Here is an 18,100-nt window from a genome sequence, read left to right as displayed (position 1 = left end):
GAAGCTGTATCTCGATAAAAACTGGCTTATCAAAAAAATGCTGAGAGGCAAAAAAGTTTTAAAAACAGTATGTTTAAAATTAATGGTACCACAATAATAATTTAATTAGAACGTACACAAAAGATTGGGGGGTTAAAGCGCTGGTTTCCTCGAAAGCGGCACCGAGAAACTGCGACCGTAGCACTGCAATGAATTGCGTCAGATTACGGTTAAAAATTCCAGGTTCTTCACTGCGGCAATGGAATGTGCAAACTCAGCAAGCGGTGGCTTCCAACATATCCTTGGAAACCACCGCTATTTTTTTGCATGGTACAGTTTTTTATGACGTTATTCATCGCAGTGTTATGGTCGCAGTTTGTCGGCACCGCTTTCGAGGAAACCATCGCTTAAGGAAACAAAAAAAAAATTTTAGAATGCTTAAGATGCTCAACTTGGGAACAGTCGCGCTCTCTTCTCTCACGTAAACAGTATAACGAAAACGTAATACGAATTTAAATCCGAATTTAAAACAAAGTTCTATTTTATAATATTTTTCTTTATTTGTTAGATTAAAAATATAACTGAGTGGAAAGTTATGTTGCAAAATTTTTCGTCAAGTTATCACGGAAAAGGATAAAATGTTAGATTGTTCCTAACGGCGCCACTGCTCCCGGGTTAAGAAGGCTACATGTCTATTTTAAATAAAAAATCTCATATAGTTTTCGATATATTGGAAAAAAATCGATTTTCATTTTGAAACTTCAAAGGGCTGTAACTTTTTATGTGCGGTGAGTTACGTTCAATCGAACTACATTTGGTCCCAAAATATTGTGATTTAATTTATGACCTGGCTTTCTGTTACACCCTGTATATATAACAAGAACTCGCGAAAATAAATTTCTAAAATAAATCGCGAAAATATACTAACCATTTTTATGCAAAGTTTGGTTAAAGTGGATAATGATGGTCGACAACCAGAACTGAATATAACACAGTGATAGTAATACAAATACTCTTAATGCGAGTGGAAGACATTCAAAAGCAAACTAAATCGTCTTGTTGACGACCTACTCTAAAACAAAAAAATGTGTGTCAAAACCATAGTTCATTATACTAAATGATCTGATAACCTCTCTGAAACAGGAACCAATTTTACATCTTAATATTGACAACATAAACATAAGGTTAGGAGATAAACTTTTAAATTATGAGAGAGGTTTTATTCATAAATAACTAAGGAAAAATTACTCAATCCTAACCCGGGAGCAGTCGCGCCGTTAGAAAAAATCTAACATTTTATCTTTTTCCGTAATAACTTGACGAAAAATTCTGCAACATAACTTTCCACTCGTAACTGCCTCGAGGAAGATTGTAGTAATGCGTAGGTATTTTTTAATTTTTTTTTTAATTTTTTAATTTTTTCTGGAATTTATGGCTTTGGTGGGAACCAATTAGTTTTAAAATTGTTAGAAATAGATATTTTTAACGGTTCCATGACATCTCGTAACGCGACAGGTCGTAACCGGACAAATAGTAACGGACAATTCGTAACAGCGAAAGTTCGTAACGGCGACACTTCGTAACGGCGACAGTTCGTAACTATACAAATTCGTAATGGAGAATTCGTAACGTCCAAATTGCATTATTCCAAATTGCATTAGTCCAAATTATAGAAACTGCTAACTGTTATTACGTTATAAATGAAATTATGTTTATCAATTTAACGAATCAGTATCAGGATAAACATTTTTAAGGCAATTCATATTTCGTGTTTCAGAATATAATAAAAGTATTTAAAAGACTAAGTTTTCACTCTAATGGCATATAAAACAACATAATGCTATTCTACACCCCACCTATTATGTTATTTTATATGCCATTAGAGTGAAAACTTACTCTTGTTGTAGCAGTTGCCGCTAAGGGCATCTATGCTATTTCGTTAGTTGCGATCCGGGATTGCACGCTGGGGTTTTGTTTTGGTTGGATCAGGGAGAGCAGCATATATGCCTCGTGATGAGAGACTAATAAGTTTCGAAACCGGTAGAGGTGCTTGATGCACTCTCTGATTGAACTAGAATATGGTTCGGCTGTATTTTGGTTTTGCAACGAAATTGAAAATGGTTATTCATTTTTGATTTACATTTACTCTGATTGGAGTACGAAGGGAACCATTCTCGTTGGAACTTTAGCGCGCTGAGCAGATGGGACGTGAATTGTAAATTGTAGAATTCCTTCATCTTCCTTAGTCTCAGCATCCGTATGGCTTGCATATTGTAGAAGCCTCGGAGGTGTAACCAGAGAAGATTCCCATTGTTTTCATTCTGGTGGGGTGTAGAATAGCATTATGTTGTTTTGTATGCCATTAGAGTGAAAACTTAGTCTTGTTGTAGCAGTTGCCGCTAGGGCATCTATGCCATTTCGTTCGTTGCGATCCGGGACTGCACGCTGGGGTTTTGTTTTGGTTGGATCAGGGAGAGCAGCATATGTGCCTCATGATGAGAGACTAATAAGTTTCGAAACCGGTAGAGGTGCTTGATGCACTCTCTGATTGAACTAGAATATGGTTCGGCTGTATTTTCGTTTTGCAACGAAATGGAAAATGGTTATTCATTTTTAAAAGTATTTAAGTATATAACACGCAAACAAATATTTAAATAAAATATTTTTTTAAGACAAATATTTATATAAAAGGGATAAACTTTTAAAAATATTGTTAAAAGTTTGTATGTATTTAAATATTTGTTTAGAGAAACACAAACGTTATTCTGAAACAAGAAATATAAAATGTGTTAAACATGTTTATCCCGGTACTGATTCGTTAAATTAATAAACATAATTTCAATTAATATAAATGTAAAAACAGTTAGTTTTCACGTTAACAAAAATATACGGAATAATTCAATTTTGACGTTACGAGTTGTCCGTTGCGAGTTTGTATTGCTACGAACTGTCGCCGTTACGAAGTGTCGCTGTTACGAGCTGTCGCCGTTACGAGTTGTCCGCTACCACTTGTCCTGTTACGAATTGTTGCGTTACGAGGTCTCTGGTCAATATTTTTATCATAACAAATAAATAAAAATATTATAAAATAAAAATTTGTTTTTAAATTCGTATTTAAATTCGTATCGTTAGATTTAATCTAACGCGCGACTAATTACGTGGCAGAACAGAGCGCGACTGTTCATGTATTAAGACAGTTATCAATAAGCTTTGTGGAGAATTAATCTTTAATGAAATCAAAGGCAGGCAATTAAGAGTATATAACTATTATTTCATGAACCCCTAGAAAACAAATTAATAAACTCAATAACATGAAGGAAACTACTCTGAAATCCTAGCAAATGTTCAGATTCCCCAGGATGTTTCATGTATACTGGCGTTAGGCCCAAAATTCAGTATGGAACCTGTTTTGCATCACAACATCTCTGTAAAGCGCCTTATGGCTGCCATATGTTTTGCCACATCTTTTATCAAACAAAAAGAAATAAGATCAATTGCAATAGATAGAGGTACTAATATTCTTACTAACTATGTCACTAGCAACACCTCAACTTAAACTTCCTTTTTGCAAGAACTAGCTAGGAAAATCAAATATTTCCTTAAGAGTTAGTGCGCGGAATAAGCGTTCCAAGATTGCAGCTTTAATTTTAAATATGTTGTCGAGATATTTGGCACACGTATTACCAGAGAACGGCAGTTTTCGCCAGTGGCGCACACCTACACCCCCTACATGCGACACTATATATAGGTACACGAAATTTTCGATTTCCTAAATCTGACTGAATTGAAAATTAGGCCAACTCCCATCTTAAAGATCAGGAAAAGACTCGCTCATTCATATGTCAACCATCCATTTTGGTCCAAGGGTGTGGATCTTACGGCCCTTCCTATTAAGATTCTGTTTTTCGTTCTCATCCCCAAAACTCCCAAAAGCTTCGAAAGTTTAACTCCGACCTTTGCGGTTTATAATAGAAGCGATCATTATCTTTCCAACGCATGTCTAATTTTGAAAATCAGTTATACCGTTCAAAAGTTACCGAGCTCAGAAATATGAGTCAATTTTTATTTAAAAAAGGGAAAATGTTTGTGGATATGTATGTATGTATAGCGATACGCTTTAATTACTATTTTTGCTAATTTTAATTTTAATATTTTTTCTCAAAACGAAATAATATGGGTCATATAAAGTCACCGTTAATATATAAACCAGACGCTAAGAAAGACATGGTTTTACGAAACGAAATGCATCCCCTGACCATATATTTTTGGAGTGTCAGTATAACAAACTGAAATCCCCATAAATTAATTAGCATATCAGACCAGTATGTCAACAACTCACTTTGGGACATGCATTCGTTTTTAAAACTGCAGAAGTGTGTCTGTTTTTATACGTCAGATCAACATAATTTATTGTCCTCTCAGGGCCATATTGTAGAAGGGCATAACATCGATATAATAGATTGTGGCTTTTCTTAACAGTCTACACACAGCGTGCAAACAAAGCACTACTCGCTAACGACCGACCCTTTTGCGAGATCTAACTAACCATTTTGGTACCAAAATAAATAAATGTTTTACTGTTCGTCGTTAACTTATTTTTATTATTTATAATTAATTCCGTCAACTCACACCTACCGCAATATTGGTGACCCCGAGAACATTTAAAACCCCGCGAAAATTTAACAAATTAGTGCTAATAATATACTTTTGCCGGTTTTTAAATACAGTGAGCATCGAAAATGACGGACAGTACCAGTGCCAACAACAGTGCCTCAGTGCTTCAGGATAACAGTGCTTCAGGATAACAGTGCTTCAGTTGATCGGTTTTCTGTTAAAATCCCACCGTTTTGGCCCAACTATCCTGAAATTTGTTTCCTGCAAGTGGAAAACTAATAATTTACACTTGCAAACATAACAAGTGACGCAACAAAATTTAAATACCTAGTTGCTAATCTCGAAACAGTGTACATATGAGAAGTTAGGGACATCATTGTGTCACCAACAACAACAGAGAGGTACGTAAAATTAAAGTCAGATTTAATTAAGAGACCTAGTGCATCTCAACAACAAAAAATTAAAAGACTACTTGAGCATGAAGAACTGGGCGATCGACGACCTTCTCAATTTTTACGACATTTACAGTCTTTAGCAGGCACAACAGTACCAGATAATATTGTAAGATCTCTGTGGTTAGGTAGACTGCCATCGTCTACACAGCCTATCCTAGCTACTCAAGCTAAAGCTAGTTTGGACGCATTTGCCAAGCTAGCTGGCACAATCTCCGAAGCTATAGCTCCTAGCGTCCATATTTCAGAAGCTTCCAACGCGCTTCGGCGAAATTACCATCGATAAATTAACATCCGAATTAGCTGAAATGAAAATTCAGCTAGCTAGTTTGTCGCAGGCTCAAGCACAAACCAACATATACCGTCGTAACCGCAGCAACTCAAGAGGCAGACCTTATCCTAGAGACAGGAGCTACAGCAGGGAACGTAATAGTGACATTTGTTGGTATCACTACCGTTTTGGTGACCAGGCTCAAAAGTGCTCTCTTCCGTGCAAACATCAGGGAAACATCGCGGGCAGTCGGTAAGTGCGGCATCCGATCGAAGCCCAAAGTCTCGCCGCCTTTACGTAACAGACTATGATACTAAAAAACAATTTTTAATCGACATACGGCGTGATTTTACGTGGCGATTCGTAGTGGCCGACATTTCAAAGCATATCATTGGAGCTGATTTTCTTTCCCATTTCGCTCTCCTAGTGGACATTGCTAACCAGTGCTTAGTAGACAGTACGACACCCCTTCGAACAAAGGGACTCGTTAAAGAGTGTTTCGACGGCAGCGTAAAAACTATCGCGGAAGTGTCGCGTTACCATGAACTGTTGCTACGATTTCCGGAAATCACGCAACCCGCCGGTATCGTGAAAGAAATTCAGCATCAAACCAAGCACCACATCGATACAACACCAGGTACACCCGTTTTTTTGAAGCCTCGACGATTAGCACCTGACAAACTACAATGGGCTAAAAAAGAGTTTGAAAATCTTCTACGGCTAGGCATCATAAGACCATCAAAAAGTAACTGGTCTACTCCAATGCACATGGTCCCTAAGAAAGGTGAGGAATGGAGACCCTGCGGAGATTATCGACGTCTAAACCAAAGAAAAGTTCCAGATCGATATCCAATTCCGCACATCGAGGATTTCGGTCAGTCGCTAGCTGGTAAGACAATATTTTTTTATACAATAGATTTAGTTAGAGCATAAACCAGATACCAGTAGCCACCGAAGACATACCAAAGACGGCCGTTACCACACCGTTTGGGCTGTACGAGTATTTATATATGCCTTTTGGTTTACGAAACCCAGGACAGACATTCCATCGTTTCATAGACGAGATTTTACGTGGTTTAGACTTCGCCTACGCCTACATAGACGACATTCTCATTGCATCAGAATCGGAAGAGCAGCATTTGTCGCATTTGGAAGAAATTTTCAAAAGGCTCAAGCAGTTCGGCGTTGTGATAAACAAAGCAAAGTGTCAATTCAGCAAAAACGAGATTACTTTTTGGATACACAGTATCAGATGGAGGACTTACACCTCCACAAGAAAAAGTAGCAGCTGTACAAAATTTCACTCAGCCAAAAACAGTTAAAGACCTACGCAGATTTCTAGGTATGTTAAACTTCTACCGAAGGTTCACACCCAATGCAGCTGAGCTACAAGCACCGCTACATGATGCCCTAAAAGGTAATGTCAAAGGAAAAGCACCAATCGAATGGATATCACAGCGAATCCAAGCCTTTGACGACTGCAAAAACATTTTAGCTAACGCTGCTTTACTGAGCCACCCTGTAAACGATGTTGATACCTTCATCACTTGTGATGCTTCTGATGTTTTTGCTGGAGCTGTAGTACAACAAAAAATGGATACAGGTATGAAACCTTTAGCTTTCCTTTCTAAAAAATTCTCACCTAGCTAAAAGAAATATATTGCATACGACAGAGAACTATTAGCTATATATCTAGCCATAATACACTTCAGACACATGATCGAAGGCAAGGACATAACGATATACACAGACCAGAAACCAATCACCTTCGCCTTTACTCAGAATCTAGATAAATGTAGTCCTAGACAGTTCAGATATTTAGACTATATAGGACAGTTTTGAAATAACATTCAGCACATTTCTGGATTAACAAATATTGTGTCAGACGCACTATCTCGAGTCGATAGCATCAAGAAAGATATCGACATCATGGACTTAGCTCTGGTACAAGAAACTGATCCAGAACTGTAAACTTTTTTAAGTGAGAAAACATCAATGCAAATGAAGAAAATACGCTTTTCCGCAAATCGCCAGAAAATTTTGACATTCCTGTCAAAATTTCTTGAAGAAAAAGTCAGGACTTCCTTACTGTAAGGAAATGTCATTTCCTTACTGTAAGGAAATGATATTTCCGTACAGTTGTTAGTGTTCTACATAAATGATAGAAAATTATTAATAATCCATAAAACGTCTGTATGCATTTTCGTACTTTTCTCTTGATTTCTTTGGCAATAATTCTAATGAAGCAGTATTCACTGCCTCAACCAGCTCTGGAGGAGTCCCTGGAATGGAAATTTCATCATCACTTATCATTTTACTTTCGAGAACACCAGCAATTAAATTTATAAGCGTCAAGTTTGACAATTCAACCTCAATACGTTTCCATAGTAACCCAAGTAATTTTATTAGGAATTTCAAAGCACCATTTATTTGGGAATAAAATTATCGCGTTTTTTTTACATCAATCAATATCTGTCGAATTTTAAACGATTTGCGGAAAAATAGTATGTTTACCTCGTAGGAAAAGCCACATTCCTGGACTCTGTGTTGCTAAGTCTCGGCTTGCGCCTCGACTTAGCAATCTTCACAGTCGTCCAGGAATGTTAAGCTTTTCCTACCCGGTAAACAATGTACTATTTACGAACAAAACGTGAGTTTGTACTGTGACATATCAACATCTACAGCCAGACCATTTGTACCGAAACCACTTCGAATGGCAATTTTTCGCACCATGCATAACCTAGCACATCCCGGAATCAACAGTTCGATGAAGATGATCACACAGGGATAGGTATGTTTGGCGATCCATTAAATCAGATGTGAGGAAATGGACTCGAGCGTGTATACACATACAATGCCAAAAATCGAAAATATCGCGCCACATTGTTTCACCTACTGGAAGTTTTCTACCACCTTCGGAAAAATCTAGGGATATTTTTATAACATAATAAATTTAATGAAAATAAATACATGATAACGAATATTATTTGATAAGCATTGTATAGGAGGGTAAAATCTATAGGTTTTATACTGCAGTAAATATTGCGCTAGTTTCGTTTTTGTTCATGCTATAAAGTTCTTGTTTACATTTTTCTTGTGTTTTCATTTCTTGTGTGACATTTTTTTTGCATTTTTACAATATTTATAACATAAGAAATTTTATTGTATTTTTTAGCTATTAAGTTTTTAACAACAGAACCCATTGTAGTGACATTGTTGTATACATATATATGTAACTTTGCAATCAGTAGTACTGAAGAAGTGCAGGAATTCTACACAAAACGTCTTCTATTAAAAGATTGAAATAGGTTTTTTTCATTTTTTATTTTCTCCGTGACTGGTAACCTGAATTAAAGTGAGATTTACTCCTCATTTACTTTAGATTTGTAAATAATAAACAGTCGTACTCATTGCTATTATAATTTATTACATCTATACAGATAGAACCATTTTTTAACGGAAAGACCTTTAGTAAAATGTTGCCAAAATTATCGTTTTTCGTTGGAAATTATGATAAAATTTCTTCAACTAAAAATGCTAATCTATTATATTAATTAATTATAGTATGTAATCTATTATAGTAATGTTACAGTAATAATAATTTATTTTCATAAAAAACTTAAAACAATACAAAATAATAAATATACATCAAGTTGTTTAAAAAATATGAAACGTAATATTAAAACGTATTTATGAAAAAACAAATGTGTGCTACTATAGTATGCGGTCTACAGCCGCGTTTCTAACATAGCTTGCGGTCTTCCGAGGGATGCGGTGTATAAGCTGTATTATGCTACAATGCCGACAAAAAAATCTTTTCTAAGCGAATAAAACGTACACATCATAAGAATTATTATTTATTACTATTATCCCGGTTATTTATAGCGTTCTTCGCCTTCCGGTTCCCAGTTTCCAGCTTCGTCGGTCGTTCCATTCGCCAGGGTGAAGATTCCTTTCCAACATTGCCTTCTGAATGCCGCCTAGCCAGGATTGTTTCGGCCTTCCTCTCTTCCTTCTTTCCCTTGGCGTCCATTTTAGAATTTGTTTTGGCAGTCTCTCGTCGTCCATTCTTTCTACATGGCCATACCAGATCAGTTGTCTCCTTTGAATTTCGTCTATGATGGTTGACTTGACTCCCATTATATTTCTGATTTGGTCATTTTGTATTCTTTCAAGCCTTGATTTTCTAGCCGATCTTCTCCAGAAGTCCATTTTCAATGCAAGTAGGCGGCGTTCCAGAGATTTAGTAAGTTGCCATGTTTCGCAACCACAGAGCACTATACTTTTAAAGATGGAGTTAAAGATAAGATGTTTTCTTTGATTAGATAATTCTTTTGACCATAGCATCGGGTTTAGAGATTAAATCACCCTTTTTCCTTTCACGATCCTTTGCTCTATCTCTTTTTCGGTGCGCCCACTCTTGTTGATTGTTGTTCCCAAATATACATATTCCTCACAGTTCTTGATTGTTTCTTGTTCGTTAACTATTAGATTAATTAGAATTATTATTTTAATTTTAAAAATTAATACTTAATAATAATAATAATTTAATTTGTCATATCAATTTGCTATTTTATGTGGAAATAAGCCAATTTTGTTGCTTGTGTGAAGCGCTGTGTGAAGTGCAGGTGTCGTGTAATGTCCTAGGAACCTGGCAGCATGAGGCTCAAGACCAACAAAACTGGAAGAAATTAGGGAAGACCTATGTTCATTGGACAAAGGAGGCTGGATGAATGTCCTAGTTCTAGTGAACATACTAGGTTGACACTGAGGAACACAATCCATAATACATGACTCACATGACAGTCATCTTGTGTCTTAGCGGTGCATTTTGAACATCTAGATTATATAAATTAGCAATCTTCAGTTACGATACTAAAAGTACCATTTTGGTAAATACTCTGTTGTATGTTGTATTATACAGGGTGTTTCATTGGGAAAGTAACATACGCTAACTGCAGAAAGAGGACACTTAGGCGGTCTCCAAAATACCATACTCCATTAATAACAAAGATACTGAGTGTTTCATCTATTTTGCCATTTTCTTAATTGGTTCATAACTTTTTAACCACATTGTATATTTATTTTATATTTGGCACGCAAATATCGTTTAAGGTGTACAATAAATTAAATTATTTACAATTGTAAAAATCCAGGTCCGGATTAAAAAAAAATTGGAAAAATATTCCAACCCAAAAACAACACCCTATACATTACATTTTTTTAAAATGGATTTTTCAGTTGAAAAGAGGATGAGAAACTAAATTTAGTGGTATACTTTGAATTTTTGGCAAAATGATTTTTCTGGTCAAATTTTGAATTTAAATTCTGAAATTATGTGAATTTCGAGAGTTCTAAGTAGAAAAAAATTGAAATACAGCTTACAACTTGTCAACCGCACTGTATATTCATTTTATATTTAACACGCGAATATTCTTTTAGGTGTCCAATCAATTAATTTATTATCAAATAAAAAAAATTCAGGTCCGGAATAAATAATATTGTATAAATGTTCCGACCCAAAAAAACACCCTGTATATTAATTTTTTTTTAAAATGGAGTTTGCATTTGAAAAGATGCTCAAAAATAAAATTTAATGGTATGCTTTGAATTTTCGGCAAAATAATTTTTCTGGTAAAATTTTGAATAATTATGTGAATTGCGAAGCTCAAAAAAAAAAAATTAAAATATGATTTAATTTTAATTAATACCATTATTTAATCTAAATTGGTAAAATATTAACATTTTGACACATAACAATAATTTTTTATGGTGGTAATTTTGAATAAGTACTTTAGTTTTGAATAGTTATGCTGCACATTTTCTCTGTTTTGTTATAATTTTTAGATACTTTGTTGATTAAAGTGATGTACCTATTCTTTATTGACTCTTTATTATTTATTCATTATTTAAAGATGAATATCCGCCATAAACTATTTGTCACAGATAATAAAAAAACACTGAAATATTTTAACATTTTACCAATTTAGATTAAATAATGGTATTAATTAAAATTAAGTAAAATTAAAATTAAAATTTTAATTTTTTCTACTTAGAGCTGTCGCAATTGACATAATTTGAGAATTCAAATTCAAAATTTTATCAGAAAAATCATATTGCCGAAAATTCAAAGTATACCACTAAATTTAGTTTTTCATCCCCTTTTCAAATGCAAAATCCATTTTAAAAAAATTTAATATACAGGGTGTTTTTTTTGGGTCGGAATATTTTTACAATATCTTTTAATCCAGACCTGGATTTTTTATAATTGTAAATAAAATAATTAATTGGACACCTAAAAGAATATTCACGTGTTAAATATAAAATAAATATACAGTGCAGTTAACAAGTTGTAAGTTGTATTTAATTTTTTTTTACTTAGAGCTCTCGCAATTCACATAATTTCAGAATTCAAATTCAAAATTTGACCAGAAAAATCATTTTGCCGAAAATTCAAAGTATACCACTAAATTTAGTTTTTCATCCTCTTTTCAACTAAAAAATCCATTTTAAAAAAACATAATACACAGAGTGTTTTTTGGGGTCGGAATATTTTACAATATTTTTTAATCCAGACCTGGATTTTTTATAATTGTAAATAAAATAATTGATTGGACATCTAAAAAAATATTCGCGTGTTAAATATAAAATAAATATACAGTGCGATTAATAAGTTGTAAGTTGTATTTAATTTTTTTTTCTACTTAGAGCTCTCGCAATTCACATAATTTCAGAATTCAAATTCAAAATTTGACCAGAAAAATAATTTTGACGAAAATTCAAAGTATACCACTAAATTTAGTTTTTCATCCTCTTTTCAACTAAAAAATCCATTTTAAAAAAATTTAATGTACAGGGTGTTATTTTTGGGTCGGAATATTTTTCTAATATTTTTTAATCCGGTCCTGGATTTTTACATTTATAAATAAATTAGTTTATTGCACACTTTAAAGCATATTTACGTACCAAATATAAAATAAATATACGGTGTGGTTAAAAAGTTATGAACTAAATAAGAAAATGGCAAAATAGGTAAAACACCCAGTATCTCTGTTATTAATGGAGTAAGACCCATTAACCCGCCGTTACACGCGTCTTCTATTGTGACGTGGTTGCACGCGTATAAGCGTCGCCCTCACCTACATAAATTCGACTTATTTCGATGAAGAATGAATGTCAACATGTAAAAATATATAATGGGTTGTACTCACATATTATAGAAAGTCTTGTAAACCAATTTTGTTTTATTAATTTAACAAAACACAAGTAAAAATAATATAGATCAAAAGCAAATTTTCATAATTTTCAATTTCAGAAAGCCACTTAAGAAATTAACGTTCTTTACGCGAATTCATTTTACTAAAAATACAAATTAAAATTAACAACTGTTCTGAAGCTATTTCTTTGTGGCATTTCTGTAATTAACTATTAATATTTTGTATTTTGATAACGACGTCCGAGGTGGAATTCGAAACGTCAATAAAATCAATTTTTCAAATTAAGTTGTGGCTTAATTCCCAATTAGAATAGGTAAATTTAAAAATGGGTTCTTAACCAGTGGCGCACCTAGAAATTTACCTCTGGGGGGGGAGGGGGGTTTGCTTGGGCACCGAAAGTTTTTTGTATTATTTGTGAAAGACAAGTTACATTTTCCTACTTTCTTTTATATATATTTCTATATGCTCTGGGTGGGATTTTAACCCCCAAAGCCCCCCTCGGTGTGCCACTGTTCCACACCTAATCCAAACAATAATAATTTAATTAAACCTACCTAAATATTAAATAAAAGCCTAAAAGTTTCTTTGAGATAATAGAAACGTGATTTCACTGTGATTGCACGCGCAGTGAGGAATTCCCTCACTTGAAGAGGGATGTCTGTTGTTTCAACTATCACACAGCACACTGACCGCCTGAAATATTCTATAACTTTTTCATAACCTCTCATGAACCATGCTAAAGGCATTCCTGGGTGCTTAAGGTTATCGTATTAGTTTACACAATTTCATTGGTTATAAACAAATATGGTGAGGGATTCCCTCATAGCGCGTGTAATGGCGGGTTAAGTATGGTATTTTTGAAACCGTCTAAGTGTCCTCTTTCTACAGTTAACGTATGTTACTTTCCCAATGAAACACCCTGTATAAAAAACTTACCTTTACATAATTCATAAGGGTCAGATTATCTTTAGGGTATTTTAAAATAGCGCCAAATTTGCAGTATTGGTTACCACTTAAAAAGCATTCTGTGTAATTCCCCACTTCAAACGTCTTTGGCAGATCCATCTTAATGATACACTAAAAATTAAACCAGAAAAATTTATATTCTAAAATTTAATACTTTTGTATGTTTCTAAATATCTTGTGAGTGTTTGTTTATACATACAGCATATTCTATCAGGGGAGTCAATAGAGATTTTGACTTCGGAAAAATCAAACAACATATCAAAAAGTTCCACTCCAGAAGTGGGTGCTTAATTTTTTATTGAACAAATGAACTGCGAAATTTGTTGTTTTTTTTTAAATAACTCCGAAAATATAAATCATAGAAAAAACTGATGTGACTATTGAAAATTTCAGAAAATTTTGCAAAAAAAAACCTTAAAAAAATATTTTTCTAAAATTAAATCTATACTTTCTGTAATTTTTTATTTATAACGTTAAAGTCACCCTTCTCACAAATATTGGCGAACTGTAAACTAGCGTTCGGCGAAGTGCACGGTTGAGTTATTTTAATATAATTCTTTAAGTAATGGAACAAATAAAATTTTACAAATTGAACATGAAAGAAGATCAATTAAGCTATCTTATTGTTATAATAAAAAGAAATAACATGTATGGGCATAAGTACGATCTGCACGGAAAATGAGACTTACATGAATTTTGTTTAAAAATGATTTAAAAATGTTTAACTAATACAATTTTACCTATAAAACTCTCAAATTTGCACAACTTACTTTTAAATCATCTTACTAAACGAAATTTTATTCAAAAAAAAATCTTAAAAATTTAAATCAAATGATACGACATCTCAAAAAATGTAATTTTTGAAAACTTCGTAGTTTTACAGAATTACTCTCACTTTAAGACGGTATTAATACTCAAGGTTGAATAGATTTATTACAATTTTATAGGTGTTGGCAAGTGTACAATTGATTATTTCATTCATAGGAGATTCTGACCAATAGAAAGCTACAGAAATCTAAATTAAACTGATAACTTTTTTGATAATTACCCGTCGTCAAGCATATTACGTCAGATGCTTTTCGTTGCTACGAAAAAATACATTTAGTGACATTAACGACAAATGTTTTAAAAATTATAAAAGTGATGACTTTCAACCGTCAAATACATATTTATAACAACTGTGTGTTTAATTGTACTAATTTGTACTTACATAAATAAATTACAATAAAATTTTGGTTTTAAACAGTTTTATTCATGAAATAATCGCAACAAATTGCACTCGATCTCTAAAATTAATATAGAATTTTTGCCCTCGTGACACTTTAACATAATTTCACTCGCCTACGGCTCGTGAAATTAATACTGTCAAAGTGTCACTCGGGAAAAATTCAATAATTTTAGAGCTCTTGTGCAATTACTACTGATTATTTCATTCATAGGAGATTCTGACCAACAGAAAGCTACAGAAATCTGAATTAAATCGATAATTTTTGATAATCTCCCGTCGTTAAGTATATTACGTCAGATGCCCTTCCTTGCTACGAAAAAATATATTCGGTGACATTAATGACAAATAATGTGTAAAAAATTATAAAAGTGATGACTTTCAATCGTCAAATATTAATAAAAACTGTGTGTTTAATGGTACTTACATAAATAAATTACAATAAAATTTTGGTTTTGAACAGTTTTATTCATGAAATAATCGCAACAAATTGCACTCGACCTCTGAAATTAATATAGAATTTTTGCTCTCGTGACACTTTGACATAATTTAACTCGCCTTCGGTTCGTGAAAATAAAACTGTCAAATTGTCACTCGGGAAAAATTCAATAATTTCAGAGCTCTTGTGCAATTACTACTGATAACTTTTTTATTATCAATTTTACTAAAAAAAGTTATTCTATATAAAATACTCTGAATCGTATATAATCTAAGATGCAACCATCAGATATCCAATTTTATTAAATTTATACGAGGTATGTCAAAAAATATGAACTTCACTCAAGAGTAAAGTAAGTACCTTTATATTTCAAAACATCGAAAATGGTTTTTAACCCGGCACCTGCCACGTGGGGGTTTTTAACCCGGCTACCAGCACCCCATAACATATTTTCATCAAATATTTGGTATTTCAAGTTTGTTAACTGTGCTGTGCGCCATAGTAGCTTCCTTATAATATTATATAGCATAGATCTGTTTGCGTTTGAAGTGGTTATTTAGTGTCATTCTGAACTTGTAGCTCTAAAGTCGAATTGGGGTGTCATCATCTGGCAGTTTAAGTTTTAAATTTTTTTTGTGTTTTTGATATAACAGGTCAGATTTACATTTTTTTATTGTAATAATTGATTTAAATTATTAATATAGTCTCTATACTCAATAAATCTTAATTTTTTTAGATATTTTACTTTACTTCATTTATTATGGGTTGGTACTTGCTAATTTGCTTATAACACATTTTTAATTTTATTTTTTAACTTTTATTATATAGTTAATAAAACATGATTTTTATATTCTTGTGTAACTCAACACATTATTTTGTTTATAAACAAGTAGATCACAGAAAATTTTTAAGGGGTGCTGTGAGCATCCCACGTGGCCGTTGGCGTCTCGCAAAGCCACGTGGCAGGTGCCGGGTTAAGAAAAGTTGTTGGGAATTAAGAACTATGTTTCAATTTTCAATTACATCCTTCTAATTGAAATATTGTGAACTGTAAAGGTACTTAACTGTTAAGCGAAATTCATATTTTTTACATACCTCGTATAAAATTAAAAAAGGTTTGATATCTGATGGTTGCATCTTAGATTTTAGACCAGGTAAAGCATTTTTTTATGAATAATATCGTTTTTTCGTAAAATTGATAATAAAATAGTTATCATAATTGAAATAAAATGTTGATGGTTATGGTTATCCGTAATTTGAGAAAAAATTGTAGTTTTTTTTTTCAATTAGAAGGATGTAATTGCATATTCAAACATTTTTAATTCCAAACAACTTTTTATCGTAACAATTTTCGATATTCTGGAATATAAAGATATTTTACTTTTTAACGAAATTCATATTTTTGTCATTCCTCGTATAAAATTGATAAAATTTGATATCTGATCGTTGACTTTTACATTTTAGACTATGCAGAGTATTTTATCAATAATAACTTCTTTTCGTAAAATTGATAATAAAAAAGTTTCCCATATTGTTCCTAGCTACGTAACTGAATAGGAGCTGTTTTATAAGAATTTTCAAATTTTAATGCCATTTTCGTATTCAGCATAATCAAAAACAAAATAGAAACATATTTGATCAAAGTAAAGTGATGAATTCAACGATATTTTTAAAATTATTTATACAAAATAATTGTTTTTGATTAAACAATAAATAAACAATTAGCGGCAAAATCAGTGAGTAGAACTTTTTACTTTATATAAACTAAAAAAAAAGTTTTAGAAAAATATAAGCTTGTTTAAAATTTTCCGAAACAATGCATGTTTTCGTTCTATCTAGACTCCCCTATTAAGACAATATGGCATTTTAGTTTCATAAATTTGTTACTTTTTACCAAATAAAAACAATATAATAAAATTATATTGTTTAGTTTTATACGGTTCGGTGTGTGTCTTCATCCGTGAAGTATTGTAGTCGAAACTACAATAAATACAGAAAAACTGACGGCGAATTTAACATAAAGTAGAAATATGTGGAAAGGTATTATGACACAAGAAACTTTTACTAATAGAAACTATAACTAAAACAGTTCAGCGAATAGATTTGGGAAGATCTTACTCAGCGTAAAATGCCTCACATACTAACTTCGACCTGCAGGGAACTAGAAACAGTCGTAACCTATCGTAACGGTATTTTGTATAGAATACGCTGACGATATTGCAATCATTGTAAAGGGCAAATTTGCCCAAGTGGTGTCTGCAAGAATGCAACTAGCCCTAAATATATTTGATAGCTGGTGCATAGAAGAAAGGCTGACAGTCAATGCTCCAAAAAGTCAATGCCTAGTTGGATGAGCGGAGTAAAAAAAAAGGATAAAATTAGAAATGAATATATTAGGGAAAGTTTAGGGGTGGCACCAATTGATGCCAAAATGAAGGAGCACTGGTTGAGATGGTTTGTACAAATTCAACGTCGAGAGATTGATCACGCAATATGAAGAATTGCTAGACTTCTGGTTCCTGAAAGAGGGGAAGACCAAAGAAGAACAGGGGAGCCGCTTAGGCAGGATATGTAAGTAAAAGGGTTTGATCTTGATATGATAGAAGATAGAAACTTATGGAAAAATGCAATTATAGAAGCCAACCCCGCATAGGGATAAAGACAAAGAGAATGATGATGATGATTATGATGATAATGATGATGATGATGATGATGATGATAATGATGATAAATATTTATTAAATAAATTTACCTTGCTGTTTGAGAACGACTGTACACCGTTAGATTAGTATTAGAATCTTTGTAATTTTAATTATTAAAAAGGCATAGCTGTTAACTAACCAAACTGATACAGAATAGTGCCTATATAATAGTGTATGCGTGTATAAAATACCGAAATAAGTAGTTGTTTATTTTAAAACAAAACAATACATATCT

At 32.8% G+C, this 18,100-nt stretch overlaps 1 protein-coding gene across 3 annotated transcripts in view; it reads right to left on the bottom strand.

Moving 5' to 3' along the window:
* LOC126883279 (uncharacterized) overlaps positions 1-18,100 on the bottom strand; it is a 152,621-nt gene that overhangs the window by 127,600 nt on the left and 6,921 nt on the right. Inside the window, exons 1-2 of one of the 3 annotated variants that reach the window (XM_050648616.1) lie at positions 17,916-18,076; positions 13,470-13,610 (exon numbers count right to left, since the gene is read on the bottom strand). In XM_050648616.1, coding sequence (XP_050504573.1) covers positions 13,470-13,598 — 129 coding nt within the window. In that variant the 5' untranslated portion in view covers positions 13,599-13,610; positions 17,916-18,076. Of the gene's footprint in view, positions 1-907; positions 1,051-13,469; positions 13,611-17,915; positions 18,077-18,100 lie in introns of those variants that run through there. The other 2 variants (XM_050648617.1, XM_050648618.1) reach the window with 2 other exon arrangements.

This window comes from Diabrotica virgifera, chromosome 4 (genome assembly GCF_917563875.1).
Source record: "Diabrotica virgifera virgifera chromosome 4, PGI_DIABVI_V3a".
Classification (NCBI taxonomy): Eukaryota; Metazoa; Arthropoda; class Insecta; order Coleoptera; family Chrysomelidae; genus Diabrotica; species Diabrotica virgifera.
The sequence above is the reverse complement of the archived record's forward strand: the minus strand, read 5'-3'. Positions and strand labels throughout refer to the sequence as shown.